This window comes from Chamaea fasciata, unplaced genomic scaffold (assembly GCF_029207755.1).
Source record: "Chamaea fasciata isolate MVZ Bird 193981 ecotype frontalis unplaced genomic scaffold, bChaFas1.0.hap1 SCAF_21, whole genome shotgun sequence".
Lineage (NCBI taxonomy): Eukaryota > Metazoa > Chordata > Aves > Passeriformes > Sylviidae > Chamaea > Chamaea fasciata.
Window position 1 is genome coordinate 10,975,339 of NW_027094106.1, and position 24,656 is coordinate 10,999,994.

At 43.8% G+C, this 24,656-nt stretch overlaps 3 protein-coding genes across 5 annotated transcripts; 2 read left to right on the forward strand and 1 right to left on the reverse strand.

The window, feature by feature from the left end:
• Nucleotides 1-4,654: 4,654 nt before the first annotated feature.
• MED31 (mediator complex subunit 31) lies at nt 4,655-7,064 on the forward strand. Its single transcript, XM_066201729.1, has 4 exons — nt 4,655-4,740; nt 5,168-5,245; nt 5,862-5,958; nt 6,690-7,064. Exons 1-4 carry the CDS (start codon nt 4,731-4,733, stop codon nt 6,880-6,882), a joined length of 378 nt encoding a protein of 125 aa, XP_066057826.1. The 5' UTR covers nt 4,655-4,730; the 3' UTR covers nt 6,883-7,064.
• Nucleotides 7,065-8,067: 1,003 nt separating this feature from the next.
• On the reverse strand, nt 8,068-10,919 carry TXNDC17 (thioredoxin domain containing 17). The gene is made up of 4 exons (XM_066201730.1): nt 10,740-10,919; nt 9,346-9,427; nt 8,991-9,066; nt 8,068-8,354 (listed from the first exon to the last, which is right to left on the reverse strand). Exons 1-4 carry the CDS (start codon nt 10,879-10,881, stop codon nt 8,286-8,288), a joined length of 369 nt encoding a protein of 122 aa, XP_066057827.1. The 5' UTR covers nt 10,882-10,919; the 3' UTR covers nt 8,068-8,285.
• Nucleotides 10,843-23,528, forward strand: KIAA0753 (KIAA0753 ortholog). Of its 3 annotated transcripts, none has more exons than XM_066201725.1 (16): nt 10,843-10,995; nt 11,265-11,405; nt 12,208-12,820; nt 13,312-13,418; nt 13,708-13,770; nt 14,603-14,818; nt 15,871-16,060; nt 17,127-17,326; nt 18,440-18,582; nt 19,346-19,435; nt 19,593-19,680; nt 19,884-20,057; nt 21,099-21,180; nt 21,821-21,941; nt 22,078-22,302; nt 22,399-23,528. In XM_066201725.1, exons 2-16 carry the CDS (start codon nt 11,316-11,318, stop codon nt 22,514-22,516), a joined length of 2,520 nt encoding a protein of 839 aa, XP_066057822.1. In that variant the 5' UTR covers nt 10,843-10,995; nt 11,265-11,315; the 3' UTR covers nt 22,517-23,528. The 3 variants fall into 3 exon arrangements, with proteins under 3 accessions (XP_066057822.1, XP_066057823.1, XP_066057825.1); XM_066201726.1 differs by having other exon boundaries at nt 17,130-17,326; XM_066201728.1 differs by lacking the exon at nt 10,843-10,995 and having other exon boundaries at nt 11,387-11,405; nt 12,287-12,820.
• The last annotated feature ends 1,128 nt before the right edge of the window (nt 23,529-24,656 follow it).

The following is a 24,656-nucleotide window of genomic DNA, read 5'->3' on the forward strand; positions in this document are numbered from 1 at the left end:
AGTCCCCAAGCTGAAGAGCGATTCAGATTTGTTAGTGTCGTCCACTGAGTTCAGAGTAGCAGGTAGTGCATTCCAGCTGAGTTCCAATCTCACTTGAACTCAATCCTTGGCTTATTCAGCCTTTGTTTTCCAGCTCAGGTGTGTTGCCACTTGAAATAGCAATAAGCTGGTTGTAGCCAAACCCAACATTTGCTGACAAAGTTGGAATTGGACAGTTGGTGAAAACCAGTCCAGAAACAGAAATCGATCACTGAATCAGTCCTAGCCAAAATGCAGCACTGGTTCTTTAACATGCCATCTCTTCCTTTTTACTAATAACATATCGTATACATTTTTACATACTTCACATCTTTTTTCCCCCCAAGTGTCTGTGCTAAATATGTGAAGAAGTGGGTGGTAATGAATCCTGAGCCCTTGGATCAAGTGACAGAGTTTTCACAATGTTTTCCAGTATGGGTTAATAACCGTGTGACTTTGGATAAGTCTGATCAATTTCTTTGTGCCATTGAGAGGTTTTCAACACTTCTGTACCTTGCACCACAAGGCCACCAGTCTGCTGCAATAGACTTGGGCTCGGCATTTGTCTGCACGGTTTAATGGCAGGGTGCTGATTCTCCTCTGCCCAGAAGAAGCATCCCAGTGGCAGCTCTTCAGTGTCAGATCAGACCTTCCCCTTTTGTATCTTTGCTGGCCCCTGTGTGAAGGATCTGTGGCACAGAGGGGGCTTGCCATGCACTGCAGACTGCCTCTGCTTGGCAGAGAAATTCTGAGGGAAGTACAGCACTTACCACTGGGAGCTTGAGAACTGCTTAATACAATGTTTGGTAGTTATTTAAAAATAGAGCTGACTAAACTGAAACTATTTTTGTCCATTTGGGTTTTTCTGGAGCACTTAGTCAACAGTTCCCATTCATTATGGTATAAATGAAGATTTACATTTACTGTAGAGTCTGGCCATAAGAAAGAGACTGTTTCTTCTGTCAGAGAAAAGATGCTATCCTTCCCCAGTTTACTTCAGTGCTTTATTTACCCACACAAAATTATTTCCCAGTCTTATTTGTCACATGGCACTTCAATGAGTTTTCATAAGCTGTTTCAAGCCAGAGTGGAGCCTCATTACAATGATCATAAAACATTTATTATAGACAAACTATTGTCTTGAAAGAACTGAATGTTCCAGATACTAAATCAAATTTATTGTAGTTTTCTTTGTGAGCTATTCTTTGAGAACAATAACTTGGGTTGGGTCTTAGCAAATATTATAGAAAGCCAGCTGAAGATCAAATTTCCACCAGAAACAAAGTTAACACAATCTTTCAATTAAGGAATCATTATTCTGGAGGAAGTTTCTATTTTACTTCAATATTTTGCCTTGGCTAAACAGTCAGAAAACAGAATCATGGGAATGTATATTGCTCCTGGCAAATGGCTGATTTCAAGTTGCCCTGCTGACCAAGTGTCCTAATAGAAACCCTCACATAGTTTTAACCAACTTATTAATGAAAAATATAAAATGCTTTCTGACACATGACATTTAATCTTGACTTTATCTTTAATTCTAGTGTTTGTCTGAAGCTGGAAGAGTACCACAGTCACAGAAGTACATGTGCCAGTGCCTTCAAGAAACCAGTCTTTTTACACTATTTCATCCGATTTGCAGCCTGCTTGAATGGTGTTTGGCATCTGTAGATGAAGTGGTTCCACCATGACTGTTATTGGCTGCCTTCTGAAATGCACATTACCTGCCAGTTTCTTGACCTCAAAAAAGAAAACTTAGTGAAGAGTTAAGCCTTTAATTAAATACGTTCCGACAATTGTTTTAGTCACTGAAAACTATGATCTTGTTTCTACTGAATTACAATTATAGCATTGGAATAAAAAAATTGCAGACTTTGTGCTGGCTTGTTATAAAAATAACATAATGCATACTGTGCTCTCTGTTATTTAACCATATTTTAAGCAGGATGCTCTCCAATTTACAGGAGCAGTCTTGCTTTCTGTGGGTAAAATCCTGTCAGATGTTATCCATGTTAATATCAGTTTGCATTCTATTCCAAAGCAGTGGGTAAATGGGTGAGCAAGAGGGGATGTCTTGGGTTTCATGCACTGGTGTAAAACACTTCCCTGTTTCATCTCACTTGATCAGCTTTCAGTGTTGAAATTGCTGGACCTTCTTTTCTTTCTGGTGCAAAAGCATTGCACTGTGGTGTCACAGAGGAATGTTCTGCAGCATTTCACTTCCTCAGTGTTTACCTTCAAGATTCAACAGCATGCCAGACAAGACTTTATTTTCTCTTGTGTCTCATAAAACCTTCAGGTCCCAGAACTGGCTCCATTTAAGAGCTGTGTCTCTATGCCAGTTCTGATGAGTTAAGATAAACTTACTGTCCTAAACCATCACATCTCTGGGCAGGCAACAGCAATGGTAGCAGTCTAGTCTCTATGAAAGGAGAAACTGAGGCAGCAATGTTATCCGGGTTCTATGACAATAAAACAAATTCCTGGCTCACATTTATATTAACACATATCCTGCAACTTTGGCTCACATGACATTTAAAAACAACAACAACAAAAAAATCAAACTTGTCTTAGAGAATGTTCTCGGTATACTAAAATCCTGATTTTCAGTTTTGTTCCTAGTTTTGATGGGCAAGAATTGAGATGTTTGACTTAACTCTGGCAAACCTACATAGTAATTTATTTTTGTGACCAATCCCTTTTTAGGATTCTCTCCTCTGAAGTTACTCTTGGGAGAGAAATCCTGCTCTAGAATAGCAATGCAGACACGTGGGATCTATTTGATCTCTTCTTTTAGCCCAAAGTCTGTGTTTACTGGGGAGTGACTTGTTGTGTTTTGATATAGTAATAGTAGTACTCCACAACCACTAAAATGTTGTCTAAAAAAGCAACCTTTTTTATTAAGAAAAAACTATGCACGGATCCTTTTTATATGTTTTTTGTAATCCAATTCCCAGGGAAAAAAAATCAAACTGCATAGGAGAAGATAGTATTATAGAAAATTGCTAAATTGGATGCCAAAAATACTTTAACAAATGAAAATAGAAAATAATTAAACAACAAAAAAGGAAGACATTAGAATGGTTTCAGGCAAGTCTGTAAAGATTGCTTCCACTGCTGCTGCTCACTCATGGAGCATTTGCTTATTAATAGTTTTACTCTGAGACAACTGTGTTTTAATTAATGAAGAATTAAGTGCAGAGGCTGACAGAAGTCTCCTTGGCTGACTGCAAAGTCACTGTGAAAAACAAAACCCAAAGCTCCAAACTTTGTCCAATATCCAATAATTACCATTAAACGTTAAATACAGTTTAGTATTTTAAGGTTGATTCTCTCCACTTCCTCTTGCTCTGGAAGTGGTGAACAGAGGCTTTGTCTAGTACAAAGCTAAAATGAATGTTCTGCAAATACAAACAAAAGTTGATCCTCTTTTTATCCTTCCCAGCTCAAGGGTTATCTGGGGGAGGAAAGTGGCTGGAACATTGACCCCAAAAGCTACATTCTAATGGCTCTGGGACTGACTGGCCTCTATGGCAGACGGACAAAACGCTACCCTTGTTCCTGTCAGAAGGAATGTTCACGTTGGGGAAGAGTGGTAGGAGCTGGGGTCCCAGGAACGTCACTCGGTACTTGCCCTGGGTCCCCCTGGCACAAGCAGCGCCTGTGACTGGGTTTTTTTCCCCTCAGGTGGTGAAATTCTGCAGGGCTGGAGGCTGCCGCAGGACGGTGCTGAGTGACGTCGTCCGGACAAAGCGATTGATGTAAAACTGAATGTTGGTCGTTTAAAAATACAGTGGTTAACTTTAATGATTTCTGAGTTCTTTGGCGTTTGCCGTGACCTGCAGCAGCAGCAGAGCACCGTGAGAAGGAAGGAATTTGTCCAGTGCCATATTCAGTGGGGTTTACTTGGATATTGGGATCTTTGAATACTCTCTCCAAGAGCAGCTACTCGATGTCCTGCTGCTGTAACCCAGCAGGAGCTACTCCCTCACCGGCGGGAGTGAGGGAATGGTGCCAGCTGTGCTCAGCTCCCCACACCAGAGTGTTTGCAGGCTGCTCTGCACGGCAGGTACGAGGGAAGTGCTCCGACCAGTGCGCGGCCCTGGCGGGACTCGTGGGGTCGGAAATATAACCCTTAAAATGACCCGCCCTCGTTCAGGGGGCGCCGTGTCAGGGTCTAGAGACGAGTGCGAAGGACTGTGTGTTAGCACAGGGCCGGGAACAGGAACGGGAACGAACGACGTCTGCGAGAACCCCCTTCACCGTATGAACGACGCTACACGCAGTACGCCATTCCTCGCTCGCGCCGCGTCCTGAGGGGAGACCGGCACAACCCCGCCCCCGCCGCGCCCCGCCCCCGCCGCGCCCCGCCCCCGCCGCGCCCCGCCTCCGCCGCGCCCCGCCCCCGCCGCGCCCCGCCCCCGCCGCGCCCCGCCTCCGCCGCGCCCCGCCTCCGCCGCGCCCCGCCCCCGCCGCGCCCCGCCCCCGCCGCGCCCCGCCCCCGCCGCGCCCCGCCCCCGCCGCGCCCCGCCTCCGCCGCGCCCCGCCTCCGCCGCGCCCCGCCTCCGCCGCGCCCCGCCTCCGCCGCGCCCCGCCTCCGCCGCCGTTGCTAGGCAACGGCCGCTGCGTTCCCAGCGTGCTTAGCGCTGCGTTTCGCCGGGTCGCCGGCAGGGCGGGCTCGTTCGCCGCCGTCGGGTGTGCGCGCCCCGGACATGGACGCCGGTGCGGAGCCTGTGGGGCCGGTGTGAGGCCGGTGTGGGGCGGGTGCATGGTCGGTGCGGGAGCCTGTGGGGCAGCTGCAGGGCCGCTGCGGGGTCGGGGAGCAGCCCCGTGAGGAGCCCCGTGGGGCCGCCGTCGCAGCCGCTGTCGGAGCGGCCCGGGCCCCCGGAGCGCCGGGTGTGCCGGGACCGCGCAGGCCGCGGGCTCGCGGCCCGGGAGAGGCCCCGCGGGGTCCCTCTGAGCCCGCAGCCCCCAAGGCCTGTCCCTCCCGTGCTTGCCCTGGCCGCGCCGGCTCCGCGCACTGCGCGGTTCGCTGTCGCCGGCCCTGGCCCTCGCCCACCCGCCTTGGTCCCGGCTGTCACATGCACCGCAATTACTTTCAATCTGTTTTGTGTGTGTCAAATTCTTACTGCTTTATTTCTTGAATCAGATGATACAGGAAATCGACTTCGATTCCAGTTGGAGCTGGAGTTTGTTCAATGTCTGGCAAATCCAAATTACCTCAACTGTGAGTACCTAAAGTAAATACCAGGACTCGAAGGAGTTAATATAGTTTAATGATGTTTATTGTTACTGGTAATGTTAAATATAGAGAGAGAGCTAAACAAAGAAAAGGGTTTTTCACAGCATAAAGGTGTTCTGTAAATAATTTGTTAAACAGGTGGATGTTTTTAATGCAGTCTTTTTTTTGGTTGGAATGCAAAAAAAAAAAAAAAAAGCATTTATTTGGTGAAGGAAGAAAACAAGTTCCAGTCTGTTTTAAAAAAGTAATGTCAAGTAATGTTAACAGCATTCCTTTATCTGAAAACAGATTTTTACTAATCTGAATAGTTTCAGATAGTATACATAACTCTCTGCTAATTTTGATGCTACAGTCAAAAATTTCATTTTAAAAAAAGCTGTTCCATTCAATGAAAGATACAAACTGGAAGGGAGATGAGACTAATCCATTTATTGTTGGTATAAAAATTTTATTTTGCCCTGTTTTTTTATTTGCCAAATATAAATTACTGAAATTTGATTGTAATGAGAAAACTCTGATTTTGTGAATTTTTTCAAGTGTGCAGAAATTTTTTTCTCACCCATCTGTAACTGAAAATTCCTTATTTGTCATTTTATTTCAGTTCTTGCTCAAAGAGGCTACTTCAAAGATAAAGCTTTTGTAAATTATCTTAAATATTTACTTTATTGGAAAGAACCTGACTATGCAAAATATTTGAAGTAAGTGCTAAATTCCTTTAAGTATCTGCATTTTAATGGTTTGGCATTGATCTCATGTTACATATTGTACAGCAGCATATCAGGGTTTCATTTCTGCCTGTAACATTACTTTTGTCCTCCCTGCAACACAGATTATGCAAGATTATGGTTATATGCAATGTACATTTTCCCGTTTCCCATAGTCCACATGCAGCAGCAGTGGACAGAATTATAAATATTTAATGAGTTTTGCATAGAATCTTCCTTTAAAGCCTTAATCTGCACTTTTGGTTGGTTTAAAATCAAACTGTTGAACATTAGGATAAAAAAGCAGCAAGTGCATTTTAAAATGAATTTTGCATTATTGATGCTTACATGAGACAAAGGGTGATTTTGTGTTTCTGCAAGTGTGCGAATTCCTTCAGGTTTTGGGAAAATGGTTTTGATCATCTCTTTCAATTGGGCTCTAGAAACAGGCACTGTAATTGCTATGGATTTGGTCTTATCAAACCAAGCCACTGGGGAAGCCACTCAAAGCAAGCAGGAATGTGCATTTATTAATGGGACTGGATTCCTTGTTTCCTGGCCTGATGCTGCAGTTACCAAGTCACAGTGTGCAGGCTGAAGTGGTTTTCCTTTGGGTAAAGCACATACGAATCAAAACTAAAATAATGACCCAAGAAGTACTGGAGACTCGAGATTTAGTGTCTCTTGTAAAAACCTGTATTAAAGTGTGTTTGTTTTTAACCCAGGTATCCTCAATGTTTGCATATGCTAGAACTGCTCCAGTATGAACACTTCCGCAAAGAACTGGTCAATGCTCAGTGTGCCAAATTCATTGATGAGCAGCAGATCCTCCACTGGCAGCACTATTCCCGGAAAAGGATGCGCCTCCAGCAGGCACTGGCCGAGCAGCAGCAACAAAACAACACCTCTGTAAAATGAAAAGCACAGGGAGTAGTGATGATAAGGTGTATTTTGTGTTAGTGAACTACTTACAGGAGAGGAATCAACCCTTGTCTAGGTTTGGCTCTAGGTTTGTGTCACTTTTATTTGAATTTATCAAGTGACTGGGGTTATTTTTGTTTCATCAGCTCTTTTAAAGACTAATAAACACCTGCAATTTATTTTATAGCCTGGACAATTTTGTAAGAGCTTTACTACTATAGTGATTGATTCAGCTTGATTTTGAAAACAAAACCTAGATTTATTACTAAGTATTACTAAGTAGTACTACTTACTAAGTATCTACAAGAAAGTGTAGCTCTAAGGGCTGTTAGTAGGAAGTCTTTTCCTTGGAGAATAATGATGTGTCTTAAGTGTCACTGACAACTCCCTGCTACTTAAAGCTCTGGGACCAGCAAAGGTGAAGTGATGATAGACAAAAGTCGAAATTGTGCTGTTTTTCTTGGAAACCAAGCTGAGCTATTGTCACTTCTGCTTCTCTGGCAGTCATTGTTGATGGAAGTTTTGCAGAGTTCCTTACAGCACGTTGTACAGATAGAAATCAGGAGTGTACACAGTGAGGTCTGGGGAGTGGAGCAGAGACAGGTGCTGATAAACTCTGCAGGGCAGAGAAGGAAACAAACTGTAGCTGTTTGTGTTCCATTAAACTCATGTTCCTTGAATCTTGGCCTCTGCCTGTGCAGCAGTGGCCGCTCTGGAGTCTCTTTACACTCCATGCAACAAGAACAGGGTGTGTGGGGAAACGTGCCATTGCTCGAGTATTGGAGAGGCACTTGCCATTTATTCCTGTATAGGTTTTTTTTACTGTAAGAACATAGCTCTTGGCAGCTGCCAGGGTTTCAATTTTCATATTTTTAGACAGTGTTTCTGGTGCATTCATGTTGTATTTTGTGTCCTTGTAGGAGCAGGTACTCCCAACTGTTAACCATTAACATGGGATCAGTGACACTACAGCTGTCAGCCATCACGTTATCACACCTGGACTGAACAGATAAGCCATTAAACATCTTTGGCATTGAAAATTCATCTTAACAGTTACAGTAGTTATGTGGTCAGGCTTAGGAAGGAGGTTTTTTTGTTTGTCCCCTTCCTCCTTACTCACTCTAAGTGTAAGTGCAGGCTTATCTCAGTTTCTAGCATGAGCTCAGCTCCTTTGAAAAGAGATTATTCACAAACTCAAGTTTATTTGGACACGAAAGGAATGATACAGTCTTTTGTTGTAAGATTTTAGTGTAAGTTTTGGACCCAGAATTTCAGAACAGTTATCTTGACTAGTCCAAAGTAATTAACCATGGAAGTTTTAATAAAGGTCAGTGATTCCTTGAAAGGACACTGCAGTAACTGAGATTACCATCTTCATCAATGATTGACTAGTGAGGGCTTTAGTCTTCAGTAAACAACATACGCACAAGCTCTGCTTTAAAACATTCTTCTTCCACCAGCTTCTGAGGCTGAAAGGAAAAGTTGATAATTAAAAAACGTGTTCTAGCCAAGAGCCATTTGTACATACTAACTTTAACCACATCCAGCAACTGTTGTCCTGGGGAGTGAGGTAGTGGGGGTGGAACAAGAAAGGTGGTAACAACTGAAACATTCCTGAGGGTTTTCTGGCCTTAGAAGAGGCACTCGTAAGAAAGTAACTGGTAATTAAACTAACATGTACAAGTTACAACTTGAGCTGCAGTCTGAGTCGAGTGTACAGCTCATAAATTGTTTCCCTCCTGTAGTTCAGCGTTTGGATTTTTCAAAAGTTGAGCAGCTGCAAAGCAGGAATGTTAACAATATGTAGAAGTTTAAGACAACAATATGTTAAGAAGTTTCTCAACCCCTCAAGCACTATGAGTCAAGTGCACGTATTCCCTTTACTGCATGTTTATTTTAGACATTACACAGTAAGGAGAATGGTTCTCTCTTAAACTGTTTGAGTGAGGAATAGGGAGCAGAAGAGCTGTTCAGAATGCTCTGGTCTCCTTAAACAAGAGAGGGTTCTCAGAGAATACACGTGACTAATTCATTTACAGCCCTAAATTCCTGCCAGGTCCCCATCTCAATGCCTGTGTATCCAGAACATACAACAAATCACTTACTGTTCCATATTTAAGTAGTGTAGGCACTCCTGTTAGTTTCAGATTCTTCCTGAATTCATTGTTGGGATCCTTCCAGCTGTTCAGAAAGAAGGCATTAAGCACAGCTTGTAGAGGGACATTTTGAAGTTAAAACAGCTTAAAAATTATTTGAAGGCCTTTGCCTCACACCTTCCCAACACCCTTCTCAAAACAAGCATGCAGATAGGTTATGTCAGAGATGGCAAAGACCTCAAAAAATTATTGACTCCTTACAGAAAAGGATAGCTCAAGGACAGTTTTTTCAACAGGTTAACCTCCAGTCCATCACCAGAGCAAAGTCATCCCATCCCATTTGTCAGCATTCAAAGGTACTTACTAGGCTCTATCTCCTACTAGACAGTAGATGAAAACTGACTCATCAGGCAGGTTATGAAGTTCCTTCCTCACAACTGGCTCAGCTAGAAAATATTTTTTAAAATCCGTTAGTAATTAATACTTGTGCTAGAGAATCACATGGATTTACTTGGACCAGCAAGGCTAGTAATTCGTGTTTTGTCTGCTTTAGTTAGAGATCTCTGTTTCGTTTCACTGGCTGTCCACAAGTTTTTCAGAGTTTATTACATGCTCAAACGCTGACTGGACTTGTGTTTGAGTAAAGGCCAATTTCTTTTCTTAACACGAAGAGAAACACTCGTTCTGCCTTGTCCTGGGTGTGGTAGCCCAGCACGGCGCCCTTCTGCAAGGTGACGGTTCCATAAGGCACCTTCGAACCTGCTCAGACACGTAAAGCCCAGGCAGTTCAGTGCGGTGATTTCTGAGAACAGCCTCGAGTCTGTTTGCTGGGCCGCGCACCCGGCTTCGCCAACAGCCCGTGCCGTTCGATGTGGGCAACGAAAAGGGCAGCGCGGCAGCTGCGGGTCACAGCCCGCTCAGTTCCCCAGGGGAAACGGCGCCTACAGCCCGGGACCGGCGCTGGAGCTGCCCGGGACCGACACTGAGACAGCCCGGGACCGGCACTGAGACAGCCCGGGACCGACACTGAGACAGCCCGGGACCGACGCTGAGACAGCCCGGGACCGGCGCTGAGACAGCCCGGGACCGACACTGAGACAGCCCGGGACCGACACTGAGACAGCCCGGGACCGGCGCTGAGACAGCCCGGGACCGGCACTGAGACAGCCCCGGACCGGCGCTGAGACAGTCCGGGACCGGCACTGAGACAGCCCGGGACCGGCGCTGAGACAGCCCGGGACCGGCGCTGAGACAGCCCGGGACCGACGCTGAGACAGCCCGGGACCGACGCTGAGACAGCCCGGGACCGGCGCTGAGACAGCCCGGGACCGGCGCTGAGACAGCCCGGGACCGGCGCTGAGACAGCCCGGGACCGACACTTGAGACAGCCCGGGACCGGCACTGAGACAGCCCGGGACCGGCACTGAGACAGCCCGGGACCGGCACTGAGACAGACCGGGACCGGCGCTGAGACAGCCCGGGACCGGCGCTGAGACAGCCCGGGACCGGCACTGAGACAGCCCGGGACCGGCGCTGAGACAGCCCGGGACCGGCACTGAGACAGACCGGGACCGGCGCTGAGACAGCCCGGGACCGGCGCTGAGACAGCCCGGGACCGGCTCTGGGGCTGCCCGGAACCGGCGCTGGGGCTGCTGTGCCCGCCCGGCATGTTCCCGAAAGGCACCCGGGGCCTCTCCGGCTTCCCCCGCACCGACACGGCCCGCGCCGCAGGCAGAGCGCTCCCCCCACGGGCCTTACCCGTCACGCAGTCGGGACACCAGCTCTTGCCCTCGGCGTCCTTGTCACCGCAGAAGAGCGCGAAGATGGGCCGGCCGTGGTAGCTCTGCGCCGTCCGCACGAACTCCGAGTACCCGCGGACCTGCACCTCCTCCCAGCCCATGGCGGCAGCGCCGGAGGCTCCGCCCGGCCCGGCCCGGCCCGCGCGGCCGCCGTAGCTCCGCGCGCTCCCGGCGGCCCCTGCGGCGGCGGCGGGACCGCGTTCGAACGGCGCCCGGTGTGTCCCGGCGCGGCCCGGCCGCCCGTCCTCCTCCCTGCATCCTCCGTCCCTCCCCCCTCCCTTGCGGCAGCGCCCGGGGCCCGCCGGTGCCGCCCGGGACGCCGTGAGGGCACAGGGCGGGAGCAGCCGCGGGCCCTGGGCGATCGCAGAGAGGCCACCCCAGCCTTCTCTCGGCGGCTCCTCGGGCTGGTTCCTTTTTTGTCTCATCAGACGCTGTATGGCTTTTGCGAGTCTGAAATAGCGATTTATTGTTCTTGCATTCACAGGTCTGATCGCAAGCAAGGGACAGTAGCGGGATTTGCTCTCAAGCCGATGCGATGGGACCGAGCAAGACAGCGGTGTCTGAGGATCCGTTTGCATTCACCACTCAGCGATACAAGAATGAAGCTAAAGCTTTGCAAGCACAGGTACCATTTGCCGTCTGTGGCGATGCCTAGTTGCTTTTCTTTGTGATTGTAAGCAAAAGATGATTCTGACCCACTTCGGAGACAGCTGCGCAGCAGGGAGTGCCATGCTAGCCTTCCTCGTGCTGTCACACGTTATCTTGACACTGTCCTTCAGAAAGGGTAGAGATCACAAACTGTATTTGTAATTATTCGTAATTGTCTGTTGTAGTTCATTCCCAGCAGGCAGCTAAGCATGCAGCCGCTTGCTCACTCTTTCCCAGGTGGGATAGGGAAGAGAATTGGAAGGCAAAAAGTATGAAAAGTTATGGGTTGCGATAAAGGCAGGTTAACAGGGAAAGCAAATGCTTTCCTGTTTGTGTGCACAAACAAAGCAAAATAAGGAATTCATTCTCTACATCCCATCAGCAGGCAGGAGTTCAGCCATTTCCATGACTTCAGCACAAATAATAGTGACTTAGAAAAACAAATACTGTCACCAGTGTCCCATTTCTCCTTCTTCCCTGCAACTTTTACTGCTGAGCATGGAGCCACAGGGTGTGGAATCTCCCTTTTGTCAGTTGGGGTCAGCGATCCAGCTGGTTCCTTTCTAGCTTCTTACCCACCCCCAGGCTACTCAGTGGTGAGCAGGTAAGGAGCAGAAAAGGCATTGACCTCTGTGAGCACTGCTCAGCAAGAATGAAAACATTGGTGTACTGTAAGCACTATGTTCAGCACAAATCCAGAATGGTGCCATCATGACAGAGTTGCATCACCTGTGTAAAGTGTTCTGTATAACATCAGGGTTTTTTTACACTTTGAACAGCTCCAGTTTAATAGAAACATTCCTGCAGTTCCAGAGAACCTGGCTCTCAGATTCTCTCACCCCCGTCCAATTATAATAGAAAAACTGAAGGCATCCAGTGATCAGAGAAATCTAGTTGGAAGTGAGGACCCCAACCTGAGAAGCTCTGGGATGTTCTCCGTGGTATCTGAAGAGAGACTGAAATTGGCTGTTCAGCTGGCAAAAAGGGACATCAAACAAAGACGTCTCAAAGAACAAGTGAAACAGCAGGTATTTGGAGATGTGGTCAGTACACCGTTGTGGACCCAGAAATCACAACAGCAGAAGACTGAAGTGTTTGCAAGTCGAGAAAATAAAAATGCCCTGAAGTCTCAGACTCGCTTGGCCTGTCAGCAGAGGCTCGACCAGCCTTCCCAAGGGGGCTCTGCCAGCTCTGGCACCAACGTTTGTCTCTGTGTAGTTAAGGAAGGAAAGCCAATACCAGCTGGTTTGGACTCTCCACCCACCCATGACACAGGACCAGACCCCAAGCCAAACTTAAATAAAAAAGAACATCAAAATATGCAGGAAGTCCAGCGTCTGCAAAAAGAATTGAGGAGCTATGTCCAGAAAATTGAAGAAATTATTACAAAAGGTGTAAGACTGAACAGTAATTATGTTACATAAATGTACACTAGTTTGTTGATTTGTGTTCACCTATTTTTTGGGTTGGATCAGAATTTGTATTTATGTCTAGACTTTTGATAATCATCTATTTTTTTGAAAAGTAGATAAAAGAATAGCTAGCCAGCTTAAGCAGTTGGTTCTTTTGTAATAACTAGCAGGAAGTCTAACCTAATTTTGAGTGCTTTATCTGCAACTTTGTCATAAAACTAAGGGGTCACATGATTTTTTAAATAACTGATGAGCTATATTGTATTAGACTCTTTGGTCAAATTCTAAGTAGAAACAGGATGTAGAGTTTACAATAATCAACTTGCATTACTCTTAAAGGAACCTCCACAAATATGAGGTTTGGTTCTGCATAGAAAAGACTTATTACTAAATTATGTCTGTTGTCATGGCTTAATTGGGATTTTCACAGGTTAAATTAAGATATAAAACTTCATATTCTATGCCTTTTAGGGAGAGATAGAGAAGTTCTAGATCCTGAGAATGAGCAGCGGCTTTGCACTAGGAGACAACAACAAGCTGCACGGTCAGCTCGGATGCTGTATGTGCTCCAGCAACAGGTAGGAACCATGGTTTTAAACTGGGATGCATAGGAATTTGGTTTGTTTTGATGAATTTGTCAGAAAGTAATCGAAACGAGAAAATAAACCAGCTTATCTCTGAACTGCCATGGCATTCTAGTTTAGATCTGAGTGATGTGACTAATGTCCCTCATGGCTGGACAGAGAGGAGTTGGAAAATCACTGCTGGAAAATCTCAGATGCTACAGTGAAGATCTGTTGTTCATTTATGGACATGGAACTAATTCAGGCTGACTTATTCCTCTCTGTCTCCTTTCTTGATAAACAGGTAAAAGAAATTCAGGACGATTTAGAGAAACTGAGTCCCCGTACAATCAAACATACTAAAAAGGTAAGATGTAATTACTCTTCAGGCTGTAAGTGACTTATTGACAGTTTTCTGGCTAATTGGGTTTGATTGTCTAGGGTGCAGCTGAGCCCTCTCCAGAAAGGAGATCTCCTTTGTATCTTACAGTTTTGTCTCATTCTCCAAGAAGTATGGCTCACTTGGCCTGATACTGCCTTTGCTGCTTCCCTCTTCTCCTCAGCTCTCATCTGCAGTAAATGAGAGGAAGGTGGTTGGTCTTCTGCATTTATGTGGCTTCTAATTCCTTCTTCATTCCAGTTCCTTTTTGCAAGGAATTAACAATGTGTTCTACTCTTGACTGCTTTTTTTAAACTTCTGGTTGATGATGCTCAGTCTTACCAGCCTTCTTTCTGATTTTCTCTTCTGCCCAGCACCTTTCAGGGGGACGGCTGAGATCACACCTACTGTCTGGCCAATGTTGCCCTGTTGTTCTCCTGTGCTTTCTCAATCACCTGCATTTTCTTCTGTAACAAAACTTGGAGGATTGAGAATATTCTTGTTTGCAAATTAGGCTCCAGCCAGCTGTTGATGACTACAGCTCTGTGTTGGTACAGGTAGTAGAAACATCATGACCTGTTGTACCCAGGTTATTTTACCTGAAGTCAGCATGACATTGATAGGAGTACTCTTGTGAGGAATCTTGAGTCAATGTCTTCAATGTCTGTTTTGCTTTGTCTCACAAGTGGCTTAATATCAATCAAAGTTATTCCAAGCCTGAATCTTTCTGTGTGAAATTTCAGCAACAATTCTTCCAATAGTATAAGTATCCATAGAAACTATAGTTATTAAAGCTTTTATTTATTTTTCATTTTTGCAGTCTCGAGCAGTATCCAGGTTGGCAGCAGCACACAGAGGAGCTGTACGAACCTTGCAGGCATTTGCCAATCAGTTTACAGATCAAGCAGATGAGCGGATTCCTGCCCACTATAAGGAGCTGGGCAATCTCATTCGTCAACTGTCTCTCTGCTCTGCCAAACTAGAAGGGGATTCTTCCATTTCTGAAGTTATCATAGATATTTTGCTGCAAGTTGAGGTAGGAAAAAACATTTGTTTTTGCTAAGGCAGGAAAGATGTAGTGAAATATGAGATTGTGTTCATGAAATGGCAGAATATATCACGGTTTTGGTTTTGTTTTTATTTTTTAAAGGGCGTATTTTCTAACGTAAAAATGTACTTCTAATATTCCTAAGTAACGGTGGTCTAAAAGAGACGTGCACCCTAAACACAGAAGCTGCTGGTCTTGTTGATGCTGTTCCTAGCTTTCTTGGCTGTCCTGGTAGAATGAGGACTGGTAGTGATAGTGGTAACAAAGCATCAGTGTCATTCATTAGTCATTTTCAGGACCAAGAAAATTCGTTTTAGACATAGGTGTGCATTAAGTGTTTATTACTCTGGATGCATGCTTTAGTCATCATTACCAGTGATGAGCACCTGAGCATCCCATATGATGGTGGGTGCAGAGTTGTCCAGGCAGAAGATAAAGCTGTGACGACAAGAGTTACTTGGCTCTGTGCCATTCAAATATCTTTTTTAGTGATATCCGATGACTTATACACGTCATTGGTATAATGGAAAGATTCTGATGCATGTTGCCTGCTGCATAAATTTAAAAAAGCTGTACCAGAGCCATAAGATGCTTTCCTTAAAATACTGTTAAAACTGTAAGAGCTATGTTTTGATTTTAGTGTTATGACCTGCTTATATGAACAGTAAGAGTGCTAACTGCCTGGGAATGAGAAAGGAGGTTGTTGTTTAAGTTTGGATGTAGCGTTGGAAGAAGTGTCTGTGTTGGCAAAGTTTTTGTTGGTCCGTTACCTTTGTGTTCAATTTTTTTGGACATTCTGTAAGCAAAGGGTTTGTTGAAGTCAGTTGTAAATACAAAAATGTAAGCCTTTTCAGTAAGATTTAAGGTAGCAATATGAAAAAGCTTCTACATGAACAAGGAGTCAGGAATAATCACCACCTGAAAAAACCCAAAACAAAACCAGACCAAAAAAGCTCCAACCGCTTAGAATGTCTTGAATTTGCTTTTCATTACATCAGATTTACTGATAGAGTAATTATAACTCTAAATATTTGGTGCAGGATCTGAATTCACTGCTGGAAAAAAAGCAAACACCAAAAACAGTGAAGAAATGCATTTCAGCTTCTCAGGCCAAATCTTCAAGGAACACTGAGACATTTCTAGCCAGAAAGCACCTTCTGTCTCCAAAAGGAGAAAACAGACATCTCACCTTAAAGGGACAGCATAGACAAGACAGGAGTCTCTTGACAGGTTTGTATAAATACATTTTTATCACTTAACTTGCCATCTGCAGTTCAGTTTTTTAGTATGGTATTGCTGGTCAGAAGTTGGTTAGGTGTCAGCAAATCAGTCTAACAAAAACCAGGCTGTGGTTGTTGAACTGTTCATACTGAAAAGTTGTTCTGTGGCTTTGGCTCAGAATTCCCTTGGTTGGTATAATTTCTCTGCTTCTGGGAGCAGTGACTGTTTTTTCCTGGCCGGTTCATTACTGTTAATGCCTTTTGCACAATAGTCACACTTTTCTACCTAGAGACACATTAACTGATGGTTAAGCTGAAGACTTGGGAGTTTTCACCACTATCTTGGAATGCAACTGTTCGGAGTTGGCATTCTATATTATTCTTCTGCTTTGGGTATGGAAGAAAAGGAGCTTTATTCTTTCTCAAGGTGTTGTGAGATAAATTTACCTGAAGTATTTTGGCACCTCATGAAAGCCACTGTAAGTCCTTACATTATTATATAAACTGTATTAACTGTTTTTCTTCTTTGTGGTGACTTTCTCATACCTCAGGCTGGTTTGTCCTAGAATAGTAAGTATTCCCTACTACCCCCAGGTAGAGTTCCATGTGCTGAATTCATCTTCGGCAGTCCAGGGAAACAGTCTATCAACATCTAATGGTTTCCATGTGTCTTGCTGCCTAGAAGAGGATGCTTTGTTATCACTGTCTAGACCTCATATAGCAATTTCTCCCAAAAGGCTTTCCCATGATGTGCATAAATATGTATATTTTCAAATATCTCTATTCATAGAAATATGTATATGCACACAAACTCCAAACCTTTCTGTTCATCAAAGCAATGTACGAAAGACAATTTCTTTAATACTTGTCAGGAAATACAAGGCTAGAATTTTTCATTTTGTCTTTGATTTTTTTAAAATTAGGTAGGGCTTAAAAGTTCATTATTAGGTATACCTAGCATAACAGAGGTCTCAAATGTAGAAGAAAAGGCAATTCTTGCCCCTTTCAACTTATAGTTAACAGTTCATGTGTTATTTTTAGTATAGATCAACACTGACATGTTGCAAATATTTCAGCAGTTCAACAGGCAAACAGTTGTGCTCATATATTACACAATAAATACCAAGAAGAAAGCGGCCCACCTACTTCAGAGAGAAATGCCACTTTGCAAAGAAGCACAGATGCACTGGTGAGAGCTAGAGCTGTAAAAAAAGAGTCTGTCCTTGAGAGTGGTGCTTTGAAGAAGAAAGATGTGTTATTGCCTGCAAAACCACAGGTATGGAAGGGATAAATCATTTATGCTGTCTTCTGCATATGCTCTGGGATTTGTTGTATAATACAAGACAGTGTCAAAGTTTTGCACTTCCTCACAATATTGCTATTCTGAGCTGGTAGACGTGGGGGACAAACTATGTCATCTGCCTGTTATTTCTAGGGGTTATGACTATTTTAGCAAATGTTTTTTGAAAACAGTGTTTACTGTTCCTTGGAAATACACTCTACACCTAGAAAAACAACAGAATGGGTAAGGAAAATGCTCACTGAAACTATTTTCATGTTTGAAATTAATGTGGTTTTTTTCAATTTGAAGTTAAAGCTGAAGTATTTTCCTCCTATGGTTATCCTCTATCGCAAAAATGCACTCAGCAGTAATGTTGTGCTAATGTTAGTAAGAGAACATAAGTTACTCAGGCTTACTTAATTGATAACAGAAAGGATAAAACTTCACTGTATAAATTCTGGTTTCTGCTAAGTCCTTGCAACCAGAAAGAAGCTCCATAGTGCAAACAAAACAATTCTTAAAAGATTAGGGCTATATTTTGCTAATTAGTGTGGTTTTCTTTTATTCCTTCCTCAGAAGATCACTTTTAACTAGGAAAATCAAATCTGACACAGTAACATAGATGTATGCTTATGTAACTTTTACTGTTTCCCTGTGGATCAGTGGGGATCGTGGGCAGGAAGGTTAAGCATTTCAATAATTCATATAGAGGGGATGAGTCTAAGTGACCCTGTAACAAATACAAATGTGCGAATATTATATTTTTGTGGCTGAATACAACATTACCTTAGAAACCTTCTATTTGGATTTATGAATAGTTAACATAGGGTCTAATTCTGAAAAATCAAAAATAAGTGTTTTCCCCATGAAGAGCAACACTGGAAAAGTTGGAACTGTTTGCAAAGATAATAGTTGCAGGATTAAGCATATGTTCTGTTCAGGCACAGCTATACTTCCCTTTAAAGCACTTGTAAAACCTTCACATATGTCAACTGCAGCAAAGCCAGCAGGCATGATTTCAAGACAAAGTCTGAAGCAGAATGCAAAATACTTTAAAAATTCAGCAACTGGAATATGTGTTTTTAATGCGATCCCGTTAATTTAAAGGGAATGCTGAAATCGTTGAAGTCAAGACGGGCACACCCTCCAGGAAAGCATGCCCGATTTCAAGAGCCAACTATAGCTTTCCAACTAAAAGAGAACAAACGACCTGTTAAAGAGAGCAGAATGCCTTCGAAGCCTCCACCTCGGTATGTTTGCAGTCCCCTGGCACCCCTCTTGCCCTGCTTCCCGTGGAAATGCTTCTGGATCTGTGCTAGTGACTAGGGTAGAGTTGGCCTGGCTTCAGTGGAGCTTGCTGTCATATAGCTGCTCTCCTTTCCCACCTGGCCCAGAGCAGCCCCATTCCCTAAAGCCTGGGAAGAGCCAGGGCTTTGGTCTTTTGCCCAAGTTGCTGCCTGGAAGTCTAGGCCAAACTGTGCAAGGCAGGGCACTGACAAAACACAGGATGAGGAGTGGGTATTCCCAGCACTGCATTAAGACAGTAAATACCATCTCCCTATCTCAGAAGGACAAGATACATATATTTGTCCCAGACAATAACAAAGTGCAGGTTTGTTTACTCTAAACTCTATTTTCTACATCCTGTTAGACCTCCTGTTAGTGGTCTCCAGTTTTAGGTTGGTTTGGGACTGGTGTTTATGGCATTTGAAGCAGGAGATCCAGTTGCTGGATCTGTACTAGGCAGTGTGCATGGTAAGATGAGGAGCTCATTTCTCTGGACTGTATTTGTGTATAAGCATGTAGTTCCTGTTTGCCAACAGCAGAAACATGATTCAAGATCCCTCATTCTCAACAGAATTTTCTGGCTTATATGGTCTTAAAATCTATTAATTTTCTCTCTGAAGTTTCTTGTAACTCTTCCAAACTAGTACTGGAACTCACACTGTTTCATTCTTCAGTTGTTAGAATGTACATTCTGTAACTCTCTATGCTACTGTGCTATTTTTGAAGGCTAGCAAGGCTTGAAACAAAAAATTCAAGAGGGGTGAAGGTACTAACTGACCGTTGCAGAGGAGAAATGGAAAAAATACAAAAGTTAAGGTAATGACTTTCTTTGAACATTCTCATAAGGGGCGTCAGATTCTATGTGAGCTTCTCCCCACTCCCAACAGTCCTCCTAAAAATACATTTATGTAGTTTTAAATTATTGTTGTCATACCAGGTTTCAGAATGGCACTGTCATTTGCTCTTTGTGCAGGTCACAAACTGTTTCTCCAGCCCAGTGTGCAGACAAAGCTGAGAAGGAGGTACCGGAGTGGTCAGAGCCTCCATTAGACACGACACAGGTAGCACAGGCAAGCTCATGCCACTGGGTGAATGATGCCTTGAGAGCTGTCAAACATTTATAAAGGGGCAACAAACAGTTTCTTTTCAACTTAATGCAAGTTACCTTTGTTTTGGTTTGGGTTTTTTTCTTTCTTTCTTGTATTGGGTTTGTGTCTTTTTGTTTTCTGTGGCATTTGTTTTTGGGGTTTGTTTTTTTAAGTAGCAGGTTGCAACAAATGCAGATATTCTGAGTGAAAAGCTACTGGATGATCTTTTGGAAGATACTGCTCAGGAACTGTGGAGCATGGATCAGCATGACAGACTCCAGACTGAGGCCCTGCCTGTGGCTGACACTCATAGCCTGGAGTCAATGTTGCAAAGAATGGAAGAAATTGAAGTAAGATTTTCTGTCTTGGTTGGTCTCATTAGTGTCAATTCCTTATTTACTGTCCATAAATTATAATATCTATAAGTATCTACATTCTTAAACGAAGCAACATCTGACTGGATCAGTGTCTGAGATCAAAGACCTGGATAGAGGCTGTGCCTCCAGAAAACACAGTGTAAGAACAGAAGCTGAGTGATAAATCTATTGCTGTAAAGTTGGCAGACCTGAGTTTGCATCCCATCTCAAGACTTTGTGGCTTAAATCATTGTGTAGGAATGGGAGAATCAGTGTGGTGATTTATGTTGATTGTCTAGCAGATTGGAAAGTATTTTAATATTAATTTGAATTTTTCCCTTTTGTGTGCTATAGAATCTCAGTATTCTAGTAGCATGACCATCTTGAGGAAATACGCTCTTGCAATCCAAAGTATTTCACAGTGCAACATGGAGAAGTCAGACAAATACGTGGTTGTCTGTGCCTTTATTCATCTTTCTGTATATAAATATTCATAAGGTTATCGTTTACTTGACTTGAACTTTCTCATATATTGCTGTCTTAAAAAGTTTTCTTCAGTCTGTTTTTTTCATACGTAGTTTCTGGTTTAAGTTCCATTTTGATCCTCCTGTTCTCTGAAATTTATTGTGACTTTGTGCTACTCAGTTTAATGCCATTTACTTCTAGAGATCTGTTCATTAGTCGGAAGTGTGAAGCTGCAGTGTCCTTGTCCCTGAGGCACTGGAGCACTCATTTGGATTCAGTGTTGGTGAGGCAGGAGCAGCTTGGGGGCCCTTCAGTTGTTTGGCTAAGAGCTGTTGGTCTGAAATGGGAGGACTTCCCATGGGACTGGTGATCAGTTTTGTATTCAAGTATGGCATTTTGAACAAGATAAACGTGTTTTCAATCCCCCACCCCTTTTCCCTGTTGTGTCCAGCCAAAATAAGCCTGCATTGCCCAAGGAGGATCATGACTTGCTTTACTGTTAGTGATAATCAGTACAGCTGAGCTGCCAGGTACGTGGTTGACTGACTGATGTTGTGTGTTCCACCACAGATGCACCAGGAGGCTGTCCGCAGGAGAGTCACCCAGATTGTTTACAGTGACTCCCAATTCTGGGCTCAGGAAGACAAAATGGGTAATTGTCTTTTTTACTACAACTTGGTTTCCCTATAATCTGTAGGTTTAAATTCAGGTGTTTTGAAATCAAGGTCATTGGATTATATGTGATCAAATAGCACCACCCGGACACAATTTTTACCACACGTGCTTCTTTCAGAGGACAGTTTCTAAGATGTAGTTCTAAAATCAATACTTTATCAGCATTTCTTGTCTTTATCCTATCGTTTGATTGAGTAGCACAGTGAAGCTACATTGATTTTCCATTGGATCACATACAACTTCACCAAAACTGTATTGTTGAACACAAGTTGGAAAATCTCACAGTAAGACTGGTGAAGATTTACCCCAAATCTTTATGGATTCTTCTTCCCTGTCTTGGATTTACCACTGAGTTTAATAGACTGAGCTATTTTTACAGTGGTGCTTTCCATCTCTCTGCTAGAAGTACCCACTGGCAGCGCAGATAAATACTACGAAGGTAGTGTTTTTAAAATCCTCAGCCTTCATACACTGAGCTGAATTTACGTTTTTTCTCACTTTGAATACTTTACTTACCTGAAGGACTTCTTAAAAGAAACAAGTCTTTGTGAGGACTTAACCTGCAGTAGATGTAGTTTCGAAAAAACCAATTTTAAATAGTACTTTCTTCCTTCTAGAACAACAAATGGCATCAACAGCTAAAAAACTTACATCTCCTCATCCAGTTCAGATAACCAAATTAATCAGACACACAGAGCTGGAAACAGACATTGTATTTGAAAAACCTTTGGACAGCACGTAAGTGGAATATTTGGCCCTACACTAAACTGTGGTGCATAAGATCTATGTGACTTCATTATAGTGTTCTCATTACACTGACTTCAAAAAGTGATTTAAAAAAATTAGTTCTGTCTTGATTATTTTATATTTCCAGTGATATTGATGAAAATAAAGGAGCAGAGGAGAAATTGCAGACTGGAAATGACATTTTGCAGCCCTTGCCTCTGGATTCTCTACAGCAAACATATTCTGTGTCTCTCTCTGTGCCAAGCGATATGCTCCAGAGCCTCTTGGATTATAACAGCAGATACAAGCATCATTTAAAGCTTATTTCCCATGAGGTGGTGGGCAGTTTTGATCCATGGCAGATTGCCGAGAGGTACATGAACTATCTTTGTGGTTTGGAAGTGAAAGACTGGAATTTGAAATGTGACTTTCTGAACCTTTTCCTTCTCTTTTTTGCCCCCTCCCTTAGTCTTGCAGAGCAACTGACAGAAGAAGCCCTGTGTGACGTGGCAGCAGAGCTGCAGGATGTTTGTGAGGACTATGCAGAAGCTGTATTCACATCAGAGTTTCTGCAGCCAGTGCAGTGAATTCTTTCCCACCTGCCCCATCAATGTCAGCCTCAGCCTGACGGCTGTGAGATTTTCTGCACTGGATCTCCATCAAAGATTCATCAGGTTTTTTATAAAACCATTATAATAATGTTTTCCTTTTCAGAAAGGACTTCCTTACTTTTCCTTTTATTGTCTAATCACCTTAGCACATGCTACACTGGGGCGAGTTCTTTGGGAGAGTGAAGGATTCTTACGGCACAGCACAAACAGATGCACACACTTTTCACTCGCTGGCTGTAGTTGCAGGCTTGCTTGGGCTCTTGCTGTCAGCTTCAGAATGGAGTTCTTGAGTACCTCTAGTACATAATGCACAGGCAAAAGGAGACCTTTCAGTAGAAGCCTGTGATAGAGATCTTACTTTCCTTTTCTTAAACTAGTCTAAAATGTTACATTTTTATCAGCCTTTAGTGATTCAACCCCACATTCCTTTCTCTTAAGAATCCCCTTGAAATCAAGAACAACAAAATAAATGAGCAATTGGCATTTCTGCAACATTGAATTAACTTGTTTCAAGTAATCAAGGTACTAGTTTGGGTTATGTCTGGAGTCAGAGCAAGGAGTAATAATTGCTTACGTAGTATACTAGGGAAATGCAAATTCAACCCTTGAGGTAACGCAGAGAACAATATGACAGTCTGTTTCGTTTGAACAATATTGGAGAAAAAAATTGACAATCTATAACACATTCGTTTTAACCTTCCTAGATTATTTTTATTTCCTCTAATTAGAACATATATTTTAAAAATAATTTTGTTTCTATTGAAGCCTGGTTTACTATTTCAGTCGTCTTCAAATTTACATCAAATGTAATGATGTAAATATTACTGCTGAAGTGGGACTTTGCTGATATTCTGTAATTTCTGTAATTTAAAACAGCTGATTTCTAAAATCATTAAAGCAATAGTGTTTCTATGTGTATAAATGTGTGTGAAATTATTTTGAAGATGTTTTATTTTTTAATAAACAACACTTGTTTATTATCACTGAACATAGTTTTAATTTAACTTCCCTCTGAATCCATTTGGCATAGCACAGCATATTTTATGATTCTATATATCCATGGTCTTCCTCTAGGATTGCTTGCTTTGGTGGCTTAGTGACACGGTAGCACTTTTGGGAAAGCAATCCTTGTCAAATCTTTTAAACAGGACTTGTGTCTAACAGCAGAGGCAATGTGGCTCAAGGGCAAACCACAGCATGTAGTAGCACTGTCCCATATAGCTGGGCGAAGGTGAACCATAATTTACTTGCAGGTGGCTCTGTAGGTGGGAACTAGGTGTTCTGTCTACCTATTCCACTTAAGGCTCAAGCAAAACCACTTAACGCGCCATGTTCTCAGGGGTATTTGCTGTGGATCTTGAATAAGCTGCTAAGCAGTACCCCTAGTAAATAATGCAATTATCTTTATACCTACCCAGCTGGTGTTGACAGAGCCTGTAAGTTACTTTAGGACTTGGTCGCATTATGTTTTCTCGGTTCTTTAATTGCAGGATTTTTGTGGCAAAACTTTTGTTCACTGCCCTTTATTTGGTGGTGTTCTGACACACTGTAGTAACATACAATCCCTCCTAAGCTCTCTGCCAGCCTCCTCCCATCATGTCTGAAAGGACTGCAATTTTAAGACGTTCCTTATTAAGATTAATTTCTCCCGGTTGTTGAGGCTTCTGGAGAAGTTCTCTACTTTTAGAGACATGCTGCTAGTGAGGCTCTTGAAAAAGGGACGAACCCTGCAAGTTCCCTAATTCAGCTTTCAGCAGACTCTAAGCCACTTGCCTATGGCTGACTTAAAAGGCAGCTTTGCAGTTGTTCAGCCACTGCATTGACACGGGGCTTGGCAACACCGGGAGGAATCTTAAAATCCAGAGCAGCCCCCGGCAGGAGCGGCTTGGCAGGGGCAGCGCGGCAGCAGCCGCCGAGCCGTGCGCGCCCCAGCACCGCGGGCCGGGGTAGGGACAGCTCGGAGCCCGGAGAGCTGAGGGCGGGGGCCGGGCGCGGGGCACGGGGCGCGGGGCTCGGCCCCCTCCCGCTCTGCGCGCTCCGAGGGGCGCCAAGACGGGAGCGAGCCGCCACCCCTCCCCGGGAGGCGTGTCGTGAGGGCTGCGGGCGAGGCGAGCTC